This window comes from Pteropus medius, unplaced genomic scaffold (assembly GCF_902729225.1).
Source record: "Pteropus medius unplaced genomic scaffold, Ma_sr-lr_union100, whole genome shotgun sequence".
Taxonomy (NCBI): Eukaryota; Metazoa; Chordata; class Mammalia; order Chiroptera; family Pteropodidae; genus Pteropus; species Pteropus medius.
In genome coordinates, this window is record NW_024340849.1 from 18,997,712 (window position 1) to 19,016,191 (window position 18,480).

The 18,480-nt window shown below is 36.4% G+C and overlaps 1 protein-coding gene across 8 annotated transcripts in view; it reads left to right on the plus strand.

Moving 5' to 3' along the window:
* Positions 1-18,480, plus strand: part of DYM (dymeclin) — a 261,966-nt gene that overhangs the window by 205,889 nt on the left and 37,597 nt on the right. For all 8 annotated transcript variants that reach the window (XM_039841985.1, XM_039841986.1, XM_039841987.1 and 5 more), the window contains 2 exons: positions 1,973-2,155; positions 10,685-10,798. In XM_039841985.1, the coding sequence (XP_039697919.1) occupies positions 1,973-2,155; positions 10,685-10,798 (297 nt within the window). The remainder of the gene's footprint in view (positions 1-1,972; positions 2,156-10,684; positions 10,799-18,480) is intronic.

The following is an 18,480-nucleotide window of genomic DNA, read 5'->3' on the forward strand; positions in this document are numbered from 1 at the left end:
ATGAGCAGGAGCCTATTTGAGAGTTGGGTATTTACCCTGTCTGTTTCAGCAAATTACGCATTAAAACGTTGAGAAAAACTATTAATGTGTTTGAAAGCAGAAATTGTAAGCTATCAACAGGTAATTCATTTTTTAAATTTAATTTTAACGTGTTAGGACCTAACACTTAATATAAGTGGGGATATGAAATATTTATGGACATAAAATTCTGCAGAAAGCTAATATTTTGACTTGTAGTCATACAGTCTCACTGATTTGCTCTTAAATGACTTTGAGAGAGATTCTCTAAACTTGAAGTCTCTTTTTCCTCTACTAATTTAAGTACCATAGTGAGATGAAAACCTAATTGAGAGAACTCTGGTCAAGATTATGTTGTCAGTTCTCAATTTGAAGGCTAATCTCTTCTCTTTGCTCTGAAAACAAAAATAATCGATGAACTATAACAAGAGAACATTCAAAACACATAGCCATACCCCAAAATGAGATAAGACATTTCTCAGAGCAGGGTCTGGAGCAGTGAACCTGCAGAGCTTCAGGTCTGGAAGGGCACAGGAGTGGCTGCAAGCTCAGCTCCTACAGGGTGCATCACTAAATGTGCCGAGGTGAGAGGCACCATCCTAGTGCCAGGTCCCCTGCTAGAAACTGGGAGCTGGATAGATCTTTTATTGAAAAGAGGCTGAATCAAGGTGTTAATATATGCTTTTAAGTTTTATGTCTAAGGAAGTGGAAGGATGCAGAACCAACCTTACAATGGGATTTTGAGCCAAACTGATAACTGTTGGTGACAGACCCTCTCCTTCCTCTCTGCAGTTTCATCACAAAGCAGTTGTGATACACCTGCCTTGATAACCTAGTTTCAGACTCTAGGAAGCCACTGCATAACCCTTAGATTTGGGGGACTAATCCACATTAAATAAGGCTGCGTAACCAAAACTCCAAAATACATGCTGAAATGTAACTTAATACTAAGAAAGACAGCCAATGTAGTCATGATCATGATTATGAAAGACAGCCAGTATAGTCATGATCATGATTACGGTCAATTTATCTGAACAGAATTGAAAATTAAAAGAATAATTTTGAAAATACTCGAAGTATTTTTAGTATCCTCAAAGATAAATGAAGGAATAGTATTTAAAGAAGAATAAATAATTGTGAAATAAAAACAGGGAGAAATGAAATAAGAATATGACTGTGACAATACTAGTTAATTAGAAAACTTAAAATGAAAAATATAGTCATTAAACTTGAAAAGTCAATAAGCAGAATAAATTCTAAACTGGGCATTATCACAGAGGATCACATTGAGAACCCCATCAGACAGTGTTATAATTTTCACTTCAACTGGCAAACATAATTTACAAAATTCAAGAAGAGAAGGAAAGTCAATTGTATTTACATGTATTTTAGCTCTTTCTTCAAGAGATTTGTTGATTACTTACTTTGAGTTTTGCTGTCATATAACTATGTTTGGATTCCCAAAGACAATCGACTTTGAGAAAACAGAAACAAAACAATAGGCTTTTTGTCTGTAAATGTAAAGATTGAAATGACAGTGCAGAAAAATGAGGCCACATTCTGAATTAGGCACTTTTCTTGGAATTGGTAAGACCTTACTACCACTGTACATTATGAAAGTCTAATGATTTAGGGTGACACAGTGATGAGGATACAAATAAGGATCTATTAAATGAGGGGCTTAGTAAGCTCCAAATTTCCTTCTGGGTTGGCGAGTTTATAATTTATTACATGAAATTCCTATTTGTCACCATACTAAGTTTAAAATTTTTCCCCTCAGATTTTTTAGTAACTGATAACCTAATTCTAAAGAGTCTTGATAAAAATAGTCTTGAAGAGTTCTTCTGCATGATCTTTCCAGTGCTGTTACAATTTTGAAGCAGTTGCTCTCATTCTAGTTAATTCTGTGTCAAGGAGAAAAACACTGACTCTGTGTGGGGATTTTCTTTATCAGGCACAAGACCTAAATGTCATCGAAGAAGTGATTCGAATGATGTTAGAGATCATCAATTCCTGCCTGACAAATTCTCTTCACCACAATCCAAACTTAGTGTATGCACTGCTATACAAACGGGATCTCTTTGAACAGTTTCAAACTCATCCTTCATTTCAGGATATAATGCAAAATATTGACCTGGTAAGTGTAAATGGAGATGTTTATTATGGTTCTTTTTTAAATATCAAAGTAGAGAAAGTTTAACAGACCTCGATAAAAACTATAATAGTTAAAGTCTCTTCAACATTAACTGTATTTGCCATCTATTCTGCTATAACAGTTGTCGCATTCCATATGTGTGTGTATGTCTTAGATACATAGACATACGTATACACATACACACACGTATATATTTAATAGAATCGAGGTCATACTTTATTTTGTACAGTTCTGTATTCTTCCATTTTTACTTAACAATTAGATCATTAGCATTTTTCTGTAGTATCATCAATTCTTTGAAAATCTCACATTTTAATCTCTGTATTACGGATATCCTAAAATATATTTAACCATTATCTGAGATAAGAAAACCAAGATGCTAAGAGAAGGTTTCCCAGGTGAATTTAACACAAATCCAAGCCTAAGAGTCATTGTCTTAGATAATGATTACATATTTGCATAGGGCTTTATCATTGTGAGTTATTTACGCATCCATGATCTTATTTGACCCTTAAACCATCCTTTCGAGTGAGATTCGAGCAAAGCAAAGCAGGGCTCGAGAGGAAAAAAATCATTGGCTCAAGGTCATTTAGCTAGTAAGTCACTCAATCAGGCCTTGAATCCAGGTCTTCTCATTAATAACTCCATGTTTTCAACATTCACTTGAATAAACCTAAGTAAGATTTTACATGAGCAGGCTTTCCAACAACTTTTTGTTGAATACTGCCATGCAAAATAGTGCTGGGCACACTGGAAATTCATTCAAAACATTGTAAACGTTTACATATTTTTTTTAAATGCCATGATAAAGATATAAATAACATCTCTACTTTTTGCCTCTTTCAGCACTTTACCTTCCCCTTTCCTCCCCTAAATGCCCCTGAAATTTTGGCTTAAGCAAGCCTTTACTATTTCTTCTTTCATGAAGTTAACCTTGAAAAGTATTGGTAGAGGAGACTATGAATCTACTTTTATTTTTAGCTGACAGGGAGTTGAGAGTTGATATTTTTCATTAAGACATTCAGCAATGTTGACTATCAGAGACAGCCGTGACTAACCTTGGAGCACTTTTAACTTCTGCAGAAAGAGTTAGACGTGTGTTTTTCAAGTGGCCAAATTTCTATTATCCACTGGTACATATCCCTCCCGTCTAACTCCCAAGATGACATGATCTGGCTGAATTAGGCAGCAGGACAAAACAGAATTACCACAGCAAATGAGCGAGGACATGGAAGAATTTTAAGCCTGAGTATAAGTAGAGAACAGAGGCAGTGAACAATAATAGTTATGTAGTATAGTAAAGGCCAGAAATATATTTATTTGAGCTAAGACTTGACGAAGGTAGAGAGTGAGCCAAGTAGGTATCTAAGGTCAAAGTGTTCCAAGCAAAGAGAACGTAAGGATAGGCTGCGGACATGTCCCTGTCTCCCTCTGGAGTGAAAGATAGGTATGTTTACTGACCATTAGAGAAGATTTGGGTCCCTAAGCTCAGAGTTCTACTGCATGTGCAAAGGTCATCTGGCCCTCTTCAAATCACCATTGTGCAAATTGGGGTTTGGGGAACCAGTGCAAAAATGTTAGCGCTATTGCTGTGACCATCCTTCATAAGTGACCCAGAAATCTCCATCTTCTTCCAGAATCCATGAAACTGTGACTAACTTGTTAACTTGCAAGTAGAGTAAAATTTCAGACTCTTCACAGTTCTTGACAATGTGAAATGGTATGATTTTATTTGAAGGTAGACTGTTAAATAAAGATGTATATTATAAACTCTAGGCGAATCACACAGAAGAAGTAGAGATATAACTAGATAAAATAGACCCATAAATTATACGCAATCCAAAGGCAGGCAAGAAAAGCAGAATAAATAATAGTGAACAAATAGAAAACAACGAGCAATATGGTAGATTTAAATTCAGCCACGTCAATAATTACATCAAATGCCTCAATGAAAATATTTTCAAATTGGATAACAAGTAAGATCTGACTATGTACTGTCTATAAGCAACTCACTTCAAAAACATAGATAGATTAAAAATAAAAGAATGAAAGAAGTTTTACCGTACAGGTGCTTATAAGAAGAAAGCTGGAGTGATAATAGTAAAGTAGACTTCGGAACAGGGAATATTGCCAGAGATAAAGAGCGATACCATAAAATGATGAAGAGGTAAATTCATCAAGAAGACATTACAATCCCAAATGTGGATGCACCTAACAAAGGTTCAAAATACATGAAGCAAAAACTGATGGAATTGCAAGGAGAAATAGACAAACTCATAATTATAACTGAAGAAGTCGATACTTCTTTCTTAGTAGCTGATACAGAAAGTAGACAGAAAATTAGTAACAGTACAGAAGACTAAAACAGTACTACCAACCAACTTGATTTAATTGACGTTTAGAAAACATTCCACCCAGCATTAGTACATGTAGAACATTCACTGAGATATTCCATGCTTGGGGCCATAAAACCTCAACAAATTTAAAAGACTTGAAGTCATATACAGTATGTTCTTCGACCACAATGAAATTAAACTAGAAATCAATAAGAAAGATGTCTGGAAAATACCCCCAAATATTTGGAGATTAAACAATACACTTACAGGTCAAAGGGAGGAAGTCGCAAGGGAAATAGACATTTTTAAAAAGTGAGCAAAAATGAAAATGCAATATATCAAAATTTGTGGGACACAGCTAAAGCTTTGAGGGAAATTTACAGAATTAAATTCTTCTGTTAGAAAAGAAAATAGGTCTTAAATCAATGATAAGATTCCACATTAAGAAACTAGAAAAATACCATTAGTCAGAACTACAACCAGGAAATGGAGGCCATCAACACCCAGATCAGCCTGGAGCTCCATGCCACCGCATTTACCTGTCCATGTCTTTCTACTGGGACTGTGATTATGTGGCTTCGAAGAATTTTGCCAAATATTTTCTTTACCAAGCTTATGAGGAGAAGAAACATGCTGAGAAACTGATGAAGCTGCAAAGTCAACAAAGTGGCTCAATCTTCCTTCAGGATGTCAAGAAACCAGACTCTCACAATGGGAAGAATGGGTTGAATGAAATGATGTGTACATTACACTCGGAAGAAAGTGTGAATCACTGACTACTAGAACTGCACAAACTGGCCACTGACAAAAACGACCCCCATTTGCGTGACTTCATTGAGATTCATTACCTGGATGAACGGGTGAAATTCGTCAGACAATTCGGTGACCACATAACCAATTTATGCAAGATGGGGGCTCCCGAATCTGGCAGGGCAGGGTATCTCTTTAACAAGCACACCCTGGGAGACTGTGGTAACGAGAGCTAAGCCTTAGGCTGGCTTCCTGTAGCCACAGAGGTGACTTCCTTGGTCACCAAGGTAGTGAGTGCATGTTGAAGTTACCTTTTCTGTAGGTTTTACCAAAACATCTACTTAAGTTCTTTCCTTGTATCATTCCTTCAAATATAGTAATTTGGTACCATCTGCCCCCCCCAAAAAAAAATGGAAAGAGAAGAATAAATTAAACACAAAGCTTACTAAGAAAGAAACATTTTCTAAGTAGTTCTATGTCTTTATACTGAATTAGTACTTAAAAATTTTCCAATAGAGAAAACTCCAGGCCTACATGGCTTTACCCTTGAATTCTGCCAAACTTTTAAGAAAGAAATAATACTATTTTAATATAAACTTCTCTGTATAATAGAATAAAAAGACATACTTTCCAACTCATTTTATGAAGACATTATTAACTTAATGTCAATACTATACAAAGACATTACAAGAAAAGAAAGTTATAAATCAGTATCACTCATGGACAGAGGCACAAAAATCCTCAACAAAATATTAGCAAATCAAATTTAGCAATCTATCAAATTATCAGTTAGCACACATCCCAGGAATTCAGGCTGGTTCAACATTCAAAAACTAATCAATGTAATTCACCACATCAGCAAAGAAAAACCATAAAATCACCTTAGTGTATGCAGAAAAAGCGTTTGTCAAAATTCATTATTTTTTCATGATTAAAAAAAAAAAAAACCTATGCAAACTATGAAAACTTCCTCAATCTAGTACTAAGTTTAATTTTTTTGAAAATAATAAACTAATATAAATTTTTGAAAGAGATCAATTATGCATAAATTCACATAAAAGTACATGCATTTTTAGTAATGTATTCAACTAGTGGTGATCATGTAGGTTTTAACTTTCAGGCTTTCCTGGAATTGTAGATTTCACTTGCTAGTCCTGTCTGGTTTGGTGAGATGACCTTTGCAACCAAACTCAGTTCTTACAAATTATTCACCTATAAGAGGCATAAAATCAGAAAATATAGACATGTAACTACAAAGAAATATTATCAATTGTATAGATTATTGGCAATAGTAACATTGTATAAATTTTATTCTTAACAGACTACTTTCACATGTATTATAATTATTTTCTATGTGGTAGATAGGGCACCTTTTTCATTTGAAGATATTGAAATATACCTAATAATAATGGCAGGGTGGCCATTTGACAAGCAAGAATGTTTGCCTGTCTAACATACACTTACTCTTTTGTCACCCTCATGTCCCCCGGAAAAGCTTCTCATTTCTATAAATCTGTGTTCTGGTGATCATTCACTTTCATGATAGGTGGTTAAATGTGATTTTAACATTACTCAAAGAGTGCAGCTGATTAATCAGACCATGACATTGAACAATTATTGTTCAAAACTAATAGCCAAATTGAAGGTAATGTGCTATACTTAGATTTAATGAATTGCAGCCAAATATGGTAGGTGGAGGAAAGTTATAAAACACCCACTGTGAAAAAGTGCCTTCCGTTGAAAGGTTGCCTTTGAATTACACTAACATATCATTCATTCTAATTTTAGCTAAGGTTTTAACTTTAATTTTTTTTCTATTATTGGCTATTATTGGCTGAATATGCAGACATATTCAGAGGGAAAAAAAGTTGATCTAAATAGTTTTAATGGTTACTGTGGAAGTTGATAAAAGCCTGTTATCATCATCATCACTAAATTTACTATTGTGTGCAAAATTCTAACCTAGTATTAGGAAATACATGTTTCTATCTTTGAATACAGATTTTTTTTTTTTTACTAGTTTCACATTCTTTGCTAGTGTTGCATCCTGACTCCAAAGGAAATTTTCAGCTAAACAGCTTAACACCTTTCACCTCAAATGTTTTCTATTAAAAAAAACTAAGCCTTTGTTACATAGAATTGCTGGAGATAATAAAGTAAGAAGAAACATCCGGGTTCCAGTCTGACTCCTGCCACTTACTTGGCTAACCCTGGCCAAGCCTCTCTCTCTCTGATCCTGTTGACTCATCTGCAGGACAGATTTTATCAGCTTCATAGGATTGTTGTGAGAATTAAATAAATAGTATACGTAGCTCCCAATGGCCCATGATAAACGTGCAATAGATGTTCGTTCACTTTCTTTTTGACATATAAATTATATTTCTTTTCTGGAATTGGTAATTTTAGCATTGTTTTAAAGTAGTGGGAGTTTGAATGCAAAAACATTAGAATGTCAGCTTTACAACATACAGATAAGATACAGTTCAAGAAAAGAATATTTACTTAGAAATTGAGTCTCTTGCCTACTCTGCAGCTCCCATGGGAATGGGAGTGTTTGCGGCTTAGAGGCAAGTCTGTTTAAGCCACAGAGTGATCATTGCATTATTTTGCATTACTTTGTTCTTTGATGATGTGACATGTAAGTACTCTCTCCTATGTTGGTTTGTTGTGTCTGAATATTTGACTACTGTCCATTCCACTTAGCTTTGACTATATGTATTTTGTTATCTCAATCAGTGATCTCCAAAGTGGATAATACACATACCCCAGAGGTGTTAACTGACAATCCATAGGGGTATGGGAAGAAAATGTTAGAGCTTTTATTTATTGACTAAAAGTAAACAGATTTCTTTTTACTAATTCTTTATATTGGCATGGACCAGCAGCCAGGGTCTCTGGGTCAGCCACAGTACTCCAGGTATCCTGAAGGAGGAAATAGGAGTGCTTCAGCTTGGAGAGCTTACCTTTCATTCATTTGAGGTTTATTGTATTTTATGTGTTCATGGTTTTACTATCTAGATCTAACTAAATAAACCCTCACAAAATAAGCACAATTTGCATGATTCCTGCAAAGGAACCGCAAATTGATGGCAAAACAATAATATAAGTATTCAGATATAATATGTATTTAATACGTGATGAAAATAAAATGGCAAAGCTGACATCCCTCTCCTAGAATAAAAGTGCTACATTACAAGGTAAAAACAGTAATGAATCAGTCTACTCTCACAAGAAATGGATCCATAAAAATTATCAAGAACGCTGTTTGCATTATGGATTTACATAAACAGTGCATCTTACTGTAAGTGTTATTATGTTTTCTGATGATCATGTGAAGCCTTTGTGATTAGCAAGACATATAATAGCTAATTATCCAGATTATTTTTAATGATAATATTTTGAGTACAAAAAGTATTTTGTGTCTACAATTAAAATCTAGTTATTTTTTCTTTATTTAAATTTTTATGTACATTTCATAACATGTAAATCATTAATGTTGCAGTATATAGCATAATTTATAAATAAATGGGACATATATTGGAAGTACATCCTCACTTTTTTGCTTGTAGGTGTATATAGTCAAAAATAAATTTGGAGACTGCTGGTCTGTATTCTGGCTAATGGTCAAAATCACATAGAGAGACTGGTGTAGAAGGTCTCTGGCCAGGCCTGGGGATCAGTATTTTCACAAAGATTCCTGGCTACTTTCGATGATCAGCCACCATTGAGAGCTATTCCTTTGTCTGCGTTATCTACTGCTATAAGCCAAAAATCATCCAATAGTGAAAATATCTGTGGTTAGTAAATATTAGAAGGGGGAAAAAACATTCTATAAGCCTCAAACATCTGTAAGATTTACCTACTTTTCTATTAGCATTTTTCATTTCTTAGAATGTGTTTTTAACAGATATATTCCTAGTCTTTAAATATTTTTTGGTCAAAGAAGAGAGCTTTATGTACAGATATTAGGCTAAACCATATGAAATTGCCAACATTCAACCATTTTTTTTTTACCTAAAAAAATGGCATTTCATATGGTTAACCAAATTTTTTTTCTCAGAAAAACAATGTGTAAAACCAGTAAAGATATTTATATGAGAAAAATATTTAATTTGCATCTTTGTTGTTGTGTATTTTTAAATAAATTTTAATTTAATTATTTCAGTATGTTTTCTATCTGTATTGTGTCTGTCTTCAAAGACTTAATCACTATATTATAAAAATCAATTTAAAAAAAAATCAATTTGAGTACACGCTGTGTCTAAACTCAGAACAGAATTTTATCCCAGAATTTCCCAGAAGAGCTTAAAATCTGACTTGGGAAAAAACAAGATCCATAGGCATATGCTGGAAAACCAACCTGTCGTGGACAAAATAAACAGCTTGAAAAGGGGCTGGTGCCAGCAGATTGCCTGAGATAAATTATTTATCCCGACTCAACCACCATGTACCCAGCCATCAGCTGCCTTTATTTTCACTCATTGCCGCTGTCTCTCAAGGCACAGACTCATTAAGATCCTGGCTCCACCGGGCCTCTTTACTTTACACTGGAATGATTAGCAAAAAATAGTACTCCTGAACGAAATATTTAGGAGAGTAATCTTAAATGAAAATTTATAAAAATGTTTGCAAATAATTGTTAGTAACTTAATATAAAATAAAAATGGAACTAGTCAAGTTTGTTTTAAAAGCATGTTTTTATATTTTTGCATTTATGACTATAAACATTTAAGTTATCCTCTTGAATAAAAAGATCTACAGTCATCTTGATTTATTAAAACTGTGATTTTTAAATGATTTGTTAAAGTATGACATTCTTTTAGTGTTTTGTGACAAATATTAAAGGACAATATTATTTCCAGAATGCTATGTGTTGGCATCTTGCTGCATAGTTCAGGCTGTGCCGTGACATGAGACAAAGTAATTACAGTTTGCTGTTGATTGTTCCTGGTGACCAGGAATAAAAGTGTTGTGGGAAAATTAAATTAATAAATAATACCCCAAACATCATTTTAGCCATTAGCTTCAAATTGTTATTAAGCCTTTTTTTTTTAAAGAGTTACTATTAAGCCTTGATACTGAAAGGTCTTAAGCTTTAGCTTTCTCTTCCTACCTTCTGATGGGTGCTGCTCTCTAAATGAAATATAAATGCAAGGTAAGGCAGCACAAGAAAGAGCAGAATTCAGGAGCCTACTTATCCATTATCACAGAATGGATAAGCAGCCCAGAATATTCAGAGATTGGCTCTGATTCAGCCTTCAAACCCTTTACAGCGAGGATTGCACTTAGGAGGGCTAGTGAATTAAAAGCCAGGTCACTGTAAGAAGTGGAATCATGACAGTTTGCCTACTATGTGAGAAAGGCATCTACTGAAAATTTGTCTCATACATCTACTTGTTTAAAAAAATAATGCTTTGCATTCCAGGTGATCACCTTCTTTAGCTCAAGGTTGCTACAAGCTGGAGCTGAGCTCTCAGTGGAACGGGTCCTGGAAATCATCAAGCAAGGAGTTGTTGCATTGCCCAAAGACAGGCTGAAGGTAAGATTGGCAAACGAACACGTACTGTTGGATAATTTGATGTAAATATTAGTGTCTGAGTAGGCCCTCTTCAGAATCATACCACTTACCCAGTACTTGTGCTGGAAAAGGCTCTTTAAATATTGCCTACTCTGCTGTACATTGATACCGTGGTGAAGAAGTGTTCTCACAATTCTCCCAAAAGTAAATAGCAAAAGAACTAATATTTTCATATCACTGCATATCCTATGAATAACCACTATATATACTAGATGAGTAATTTATATAAAGGAGCATCTTACTTTTTTACCCGGTGAAATAAATTCGTCCTTGTAAGTATCATCAGGAGTCGATGGGAAGGCAGAGGTGGTGATGATAACTACAGCAATGGCTGACACATAGCATTCACTCAGTGCTGTGTGGGGTTCTAGGTGTATTACATATATTAACTCACTTGACCTTCACAGCAGCCTTTTAAGGTAGGTCGCATTATCATCCTGATTTTCCAGATGAGGAAACCGATGCACAGAAAAGGTAAGTAACTTACCCAAAGCCATACAGCTAGAAAACTGGGAGATTCACATCCAGGCACTCCGGCTCCAAAGCCCACGCTCATAGCCAGCACACTATTTGCGGTATGCTTGGGTATTCTATGGAAAGAGAAGCATTTTGTGAAAGAGGTTTGGGGAAATACTGTATTTTAAGAAAGCATTTAGATTTTGTATTTTGGATGTGTTCTTGAAGTGATCTCCTGATATAAAACTCATACTTTAAGACTAATTTTTCCATAGGAAAAAATGTAAATGTCACAGATTCGGGGATGCATGAATATACAGCAGTGTAGCATATTTTTACTTTAATACTCCATTTAAATTTTTTCCTACATTACCTTCTAAATGTTTTAAAGTGCTCAATCCTAAATTAACAACTTAGTCATAGGGGATGTTTGGCCTTCTTTGTAGTGTTTTATCACAACTAACTTCTGTTCCAAAGTTACTGTTTGGGGGGCTGTGTTTTTCAACACTATCACTAGAACCACTGCTTAATGAACGCTTGAGAGATATTGTTATAGGACATGAAAATATTTTCAGTTATAATAACAGAGTTTGTAAAACAACAGCACATTAGTCATCATAACCACTTACAGAAGCTCCACATCAACAGCGGGAGGCTCTCGCAGTGCTGAGCAAAGACGGCAGGTGGTTCTGTTTATCAGCTAAAATGGCACCACCATGTGGCAACAGCACAAAAACTAATCACAGTTAACCAGACGCTCCAGTTTTATTCCTGAAAATTCTTTAAATGTAGGGAATTCATATTATTTCCATTCTCACATTAAGTATATTTTTAGGAGGTTTTTGCTCTGTTTCAGATTTATTTAAATTATGCCATATGAACCAGTACAAAAATCCATAAAGATTAGAGTGGCAGTTCACAGGAAGTGATGGATCTTGGCATCTAAGCTAAGTCGAGAAAGAAGTAGAACTATCAGGAGCTTGGCTGTAAGAAAAGGATCACACAGAAGAGCTTGGGGAAGGGGGATTTTAATGACATCAAAGAACTGGCATAGTAGAAGCAATGGAGATTGTGGCTTGAGAGCATTATATTGAGGCTGAAGATGTCAAAAGTAGATCAGATCTCAGTGATAACATGGTCTGGGTTTGGCCATGGGAGACTGAAGTGATACGGGTGTGAATGAAAGGCAGTATGATTATGCCGGTTAATGAACTAGAAGCCAAGGTCATTCACATGGACCTTATAGTCAGTCAGGATGATAAGCCATGAGGTGGAGAGAAAGACTGAGCCGAATGGTGCAGTAAATGGGAAAGCGGCCTAGAAGTCAGTAGGTGGCAGCTACACGGGGGAGAGGAAGCTGGTACCAGCCTCACAGGAGCAGGGATTTTGCTTAAGAGTAGATGATAAGAGGGGCGATAGCCAGGGAACAAAGAATAAGTAGCCTCAATTTCCAAAGGCTCCAGGGGAGCTGGAGTCCTGAGAGAAGAGCCAGATCTCAGTCGAAGTATGAGGGAAAATTCAGCACGGGGACTGAGAAGGTAGGGATACTTAATAGCCATGAAATAGGGGTTCAGAAAGGCACTGTGGGTATGGAAGCAAGGGAAGACCAGGATGTTGGACCAGGGGAGAGAGCACAAAGCAGTATGGGGACAAAAGTACTGGAGAAGGTGCCGCCTGGAGGGGCTTACATTTGAGCAGTGACCAGCGATGATGAGGACACAGGACGTGTTAGGTTTAAGCTTGCCACAAGGTTCCATCAACAGTAAATCTTGGGCACATCAGTGATCAAAGGTCCCTGCCCTCACAGGGCTCACAGTCTAGCAGGAGGAGGCCGACAATGAACAGTGAGCGTAATATAATAACAATGATCTAATGTACTGAAGAGTGATAAGTGCTCTGCAGAATAAAAAACAGCAGGTTAAGGGGTTCAGGAGTGAGGGTGTGGTGGGAGAAAGTTGTAGAATTACAAAGAATGGGCTGAGCAACACTTAGCAAAGATAAAAAAGAAGGTGAGAGAGTTAACCATGCTGATTCAGAGAGTCCCAAGCAGCAAGAGCAACTACTGAAAAGGTCTTAAGCCAGGAGGATGCCTGGCATGTTGAAGAAATAACAGGGAGACCAAAGGGGCTAGAGCTGCGTGAACAAGGGGGAGAGTTGTAGGAGGTGAACAAAGATGACGGGGGGTGAGGCGGTGCAGTGAAATGGGGAGCCAGTGCAAAATTTTGAGAAGAGAAGTGTCACGATGTGGTTTATATTTTAATGGGATCATTCTGGCTGCTGTGTTGACACTACACTACACTATAGGGAGACATTGAAAGAGATGCCGGTTAGAAGATGATTGCTTTATTGGACCACAGTGGTAAGGTGGAAGTGCCAATAGAATTAGTCCAAGAAATTGTCTGGTAGGCAGAGGAGAGCACTTAGGCCTCTTAGGAGACCGTAGCAGTCTGCACTGATTACAAGAGTTCCAAGGAATGGTGGCTAGAACATAGGTCCTGACAGACTGCTTAGAGAACTGTGAGATGTTGGTTGTCCGAGTCTGTCACGGTTAGAAGCCTGGCTCAGCTGCGCTTAATGCCATGTGGCTCATCAGTGCTTGTGGGTCAGTATGCTGTCTGTGCTAAACAATTCAGAGCAGACTTTCAGATGCCACACCATAAGACAATCTGGAAAACTTTCAGAGAATCACCAGAATTATGAAAGAACACAGGGAGTGATTAGAGAAAAATCACACTCTTCTTATTAGCCTTAAGAAGACAAGATTCGAGCAGAAGAGACTTGTCTTCAAATACTGGAAGAATTGTTTATGAAGCAAATTTGGACATGTTCCTTGTGGTCTGAAGAGTAGGACCAATGGGTAGAAGCTACATACAAGGACCTGCATTTCAGTCCCATATAAGGAAGAACTTTCTAACAGATTTTTGGAATTATTTAGAGATGGAATAGGCAACTTTTGGGAAGTGATGCATTCATTCTCACTAGATAGAGATGTTAGGGGAATAGGCTAATGGCCACTTGGCAGGGGTGCAAATAGGCTCCATCTTGGATGCAGCTCTTATCTCTTCTGCAGTGCTATTTGCAATAGCCAAGATAATGGAAGCAACCTAAGTGCCCATCAGGAGGACTATAATAGAAGATGTGGTGTACACACACACACACACACACACACACACACACACACACACACACACACACACACACACAATGGAATATTACTCGGCCATAAAAAATTAAACCTTACCATTTGCAACATCATGGATGGACCTAGAGGATATTATGCTAAGTGGAATGTCAGCCAGAGACAGACACCATATGATCCCATTTATATGTGGAATTTAAAGAACAAAATAAGCAAACAAAACAGAAACAGACTCATAGATACAGAGAACAAACTGATGATTGCCAGATGGGAGCAAGACTTTGCCAATATCCTGTTTCTCAGACTTTTGCCTACTGACTTTCTCATCCATCAGTGGCTCTTACTTACACAATTACTACTGTGGTATTTACCTAATGATAATTTGCATTTTATTCTGTAGATTATTATTCAATACTATCATCTGTTTTGTTGCTCAGATTGTTCTAGCTTTGGCTAATGGGAGCTTCTCCGGGTTGGTTTCTGTGTCCTTTGATGTCTTTGACATGCCTCCATCTTGTTTTCTGTACTTCTTTACTTTTTGGTGCTTCCAGATGCTCCAGACTCTGGGATATTTTTCCTACCGCAGCCCTGGAATCAACCACTTCTCCAGTGAGCCCTAATTCCTTTTTTTCTTTTTCCTTTCTTTTCCTTCTCTTTTCTTTTGTTAATAAATGTATTTAGGAAACAAGACCTAACCTAGGCACTAACCCTTCCACTCGCCAGTCCTTTCCCCATGTCCTTTCTCTTCCATGGAGCGAATGCTTCTTCACTCTGCTGTCATACCCAAGTACTTTTCTTCTTTTATGTCTCTCTCTACCCTATGATAAACCTAAGCTCCTTTCTTTTGGCTTATCTCTCACTAATTGTGTCCTTAGTCCATTTTTTCTACTTACCCCAATCCCAGACTTTATTTTCTAATTCCTTTATTGAATGCCTCTGGCCCAAGAGCCCTTCCATGTACCATAGCAGGTACTGCAAGTTAATTTTGTAGTACATTATACTACTTACCTTAAAACAAAATCAATTAACAGTGTACAGCTATATGTTTGAATGTTAATATGTTCTTCATTTATTATACTGTGTTCAGAAAGAAATGTCCTCTCTATTTGAGATAGTAACATATAAATGAAAATATAGTTTTTTGTTTTTCAGGATTATGGCTAAATAAAAAGAGAGATTAATTGGTCTGTGAGAGGTCCCAGGCCAGTTAACTCTTATTTAGAGCAAGATCCTATTGAGACCAAGGTCATGGATAAATCCCTTAAGTGGGCCATTTAATTTTGTTCTGATACATAGTAAGGAACTGTACTCCTGATGCCAACTTACCATCTCACTCTATGGTTGCAAGAGGGACAGATGATAGAGGATGGATGATTCAGTTAAAAAAGAAAGAAAGCCACCCCCAGAACTAGAAAAGAAACTAAAATTATATTTATTCACAGATGGTTAGTCATCCTTAGTTGGTTTAAATGATGGCACATTATTACCACAGATGTTACTAGAAAAAAAAGGCTGTTTGTAATCAAGCCTTATCTCAATTATTTTAATCATCTTTTTGGATTGAGTGTTTATAATAAAACGAATCACTTAAACCTCTAGAGTTTAATTCACAGAATACTGTTGTATCTAAAGTTGATTGAAAATGCAAGCTGTGTGTTGAATAATATTTGTTTTATACCACATGACAGCACATTATAGTCTTTTGGGTGGTTCACTAATATATACTGATAAAATAATTTTCGGGTATGTAGTAATAGCTTTGTATGCAAGATTGATGTAAAAGAGGTTGTTTCAAACTGGAAATGCTGTTTTAGTAAGCTCTTTATGAATAATGTGTAGAATAGTGTATGCTTACTGATCTGTTCTTTCTTAAAATATAAGTTAAACGTTAGGAAAATTCTGAGTTCTTTCCAACCACCTTTTGGGTTGTTAAGAGGGGCACAACGCCCATTACTTGTGAGAAATTAACCAGCTAATGTCAACTGAAGAAGAGAAACCAAAAAGTTTTGAAGTTTCCCTTGCATTATAGAACAAAGCCAAATTTGTAGAAGTATTTTTCCAATTTTGGGCAAGTAAACATTAAGATCTAGAAGCCCATGGCATAGTAATTGACTTTCAGCCAAATAAAATATTTTTCAATCAAACGTTATTTGACATAGCCTTCTAAAATATTTGCGTAATATCCTGTGTGGGAATATATACTCTTTGGATAAATCTGTCTATATAATTAAACAACTTGGCTGTTCAGAGTAAATAGTATTAATGTCACTCTAAACATCCTCTTCTTACTGGTATTCCGTGAAGTCTGGGAAAGGCAATACCAGGTAATTAGCTTTTTCGGACTGCCCCGCACAAACAGAAACGTAAAGAGCAGGCCCTGAAATCCTAAGTTGCTTATTTCTCCTTTAGGGTTTGGAAGGAAATATATAAAGTTAGTGTGCCCTCTGGGAGCTGAGTTCGAAGCCACGGCTCAAAGTTCTCACTGTGTGCGTGCACAGCAGGACATGTTCCTGGCTCCCATTTTACTTCCTAGCGAGCAACTCGGATGTCATCCTGATGGGTCAGCATTCATCCAGGTCCTTGCAGGTTCTCATACCCCTGCCACACCGCCCTATGTCATCATACTTGATAATGTGAAGTTTCCAAGTTCCCTCTTTTTTTCTATTTAGCGATTTAGCAAATCTGTAATTTGAAGATTAAAAATTTTACCATATCTAGTGTTTAAAAATTAGGTCATGCTTTTACAAGGGGAATTGAGTAGAAGATAACTCCTCTTTTAGTATAAATAGGAAACTATGGAATAATATAAGTTTCTGACATTAATTGAATTTTTCATTTCATTCAATTAAGACACTTGATAAATCATAGGAATTAAAGTGGATAACTAGTTTCACACTAAATGATATTTAAAGCCTTTATTTTATATTCACATTTTAGAATACTTTCACCGTTGTTAATTGTTTAAGGAGAAATATGGTACGTTAACTGAAATTTTAAGAATTTTTTCATAGCTTCTTAATATTGACTTACTTAAAAGAAACTTCCCCCTTTCTTCTTCTGGGAGTCTCACCCTGTCCCCACCCCAAGTGCCTTTTATTTCTCCATCAGTTCTCTATCTCCAGAGCAGATTCCTGAGTGCCACTCTCGTGTGCCCACCTGCTGTGGAATGGCCCCACCTCAGAGCCCCACAGGAACCGGCACTCGGCAAGTTCACAGTCACAGCCCCTGTGCCCTTGCACATCTTCCCACCTCGTGTATTTCTACCCATGGAAATATGACTAGCCAGCATCCTCCCTTTAACCCAGAAGTATCTACATTACGCTGTAAGTTCTGTGAATTCTCATTTCCCAAGTCTCTCCTGTCCCTCCTCATTGCCACTGTCCCATTTTGCTTCTCTGCATCTCACACCATCTGTTACCAGAGCCAACTAACTGGTGTTCCTACTTCCATGTTTTTTTTCTTCCCAAGGCATCCTTAGCCCAGTTCTCCAAATCATGGTTTCCAGTGACCCAGGGAACGGCAAGCTGCAAGGCCAGCTCTGGAAAATGTCGATACTTTTCCATTGAAAAGGAAACATTAATCTGTGTGACTTTATCTTTAAATTTCTGCCATTGATTTTGATAGAATTATTTTCTTTGGCATAGTCAGAAATTGGTGATTCATAAAATTTCCTGAAAAGAGAATCTGCTATGGTGCTTAAAAAATAAAACTGTTACTCATCTGTCCCAATCGTGACTCTTCTAATAAGTTGACCCTGTGAAAGTTATTAAGATTGTTTCATCGCTTCTATAGTTACTGTCCAAGTCATTTACTACAATCCTTACAAAGCATTTTGTAATGAACTTTATGTCAAAAAATAATATCGCCCAGATAGTTACAAAATTATTTATCTTTAATGGTGATAAGTGAGGAATGACTTATTTCTGATAAAAAGGATGACTAAAAATTATAATAATTTGTTCTGTGGATTCCGCTTATTTTATTAGTATTCTCAAGTCAGCTTTTCTACATAGAATTTTTCTTAAGTAAAAGAATAGGAAAACTAAAT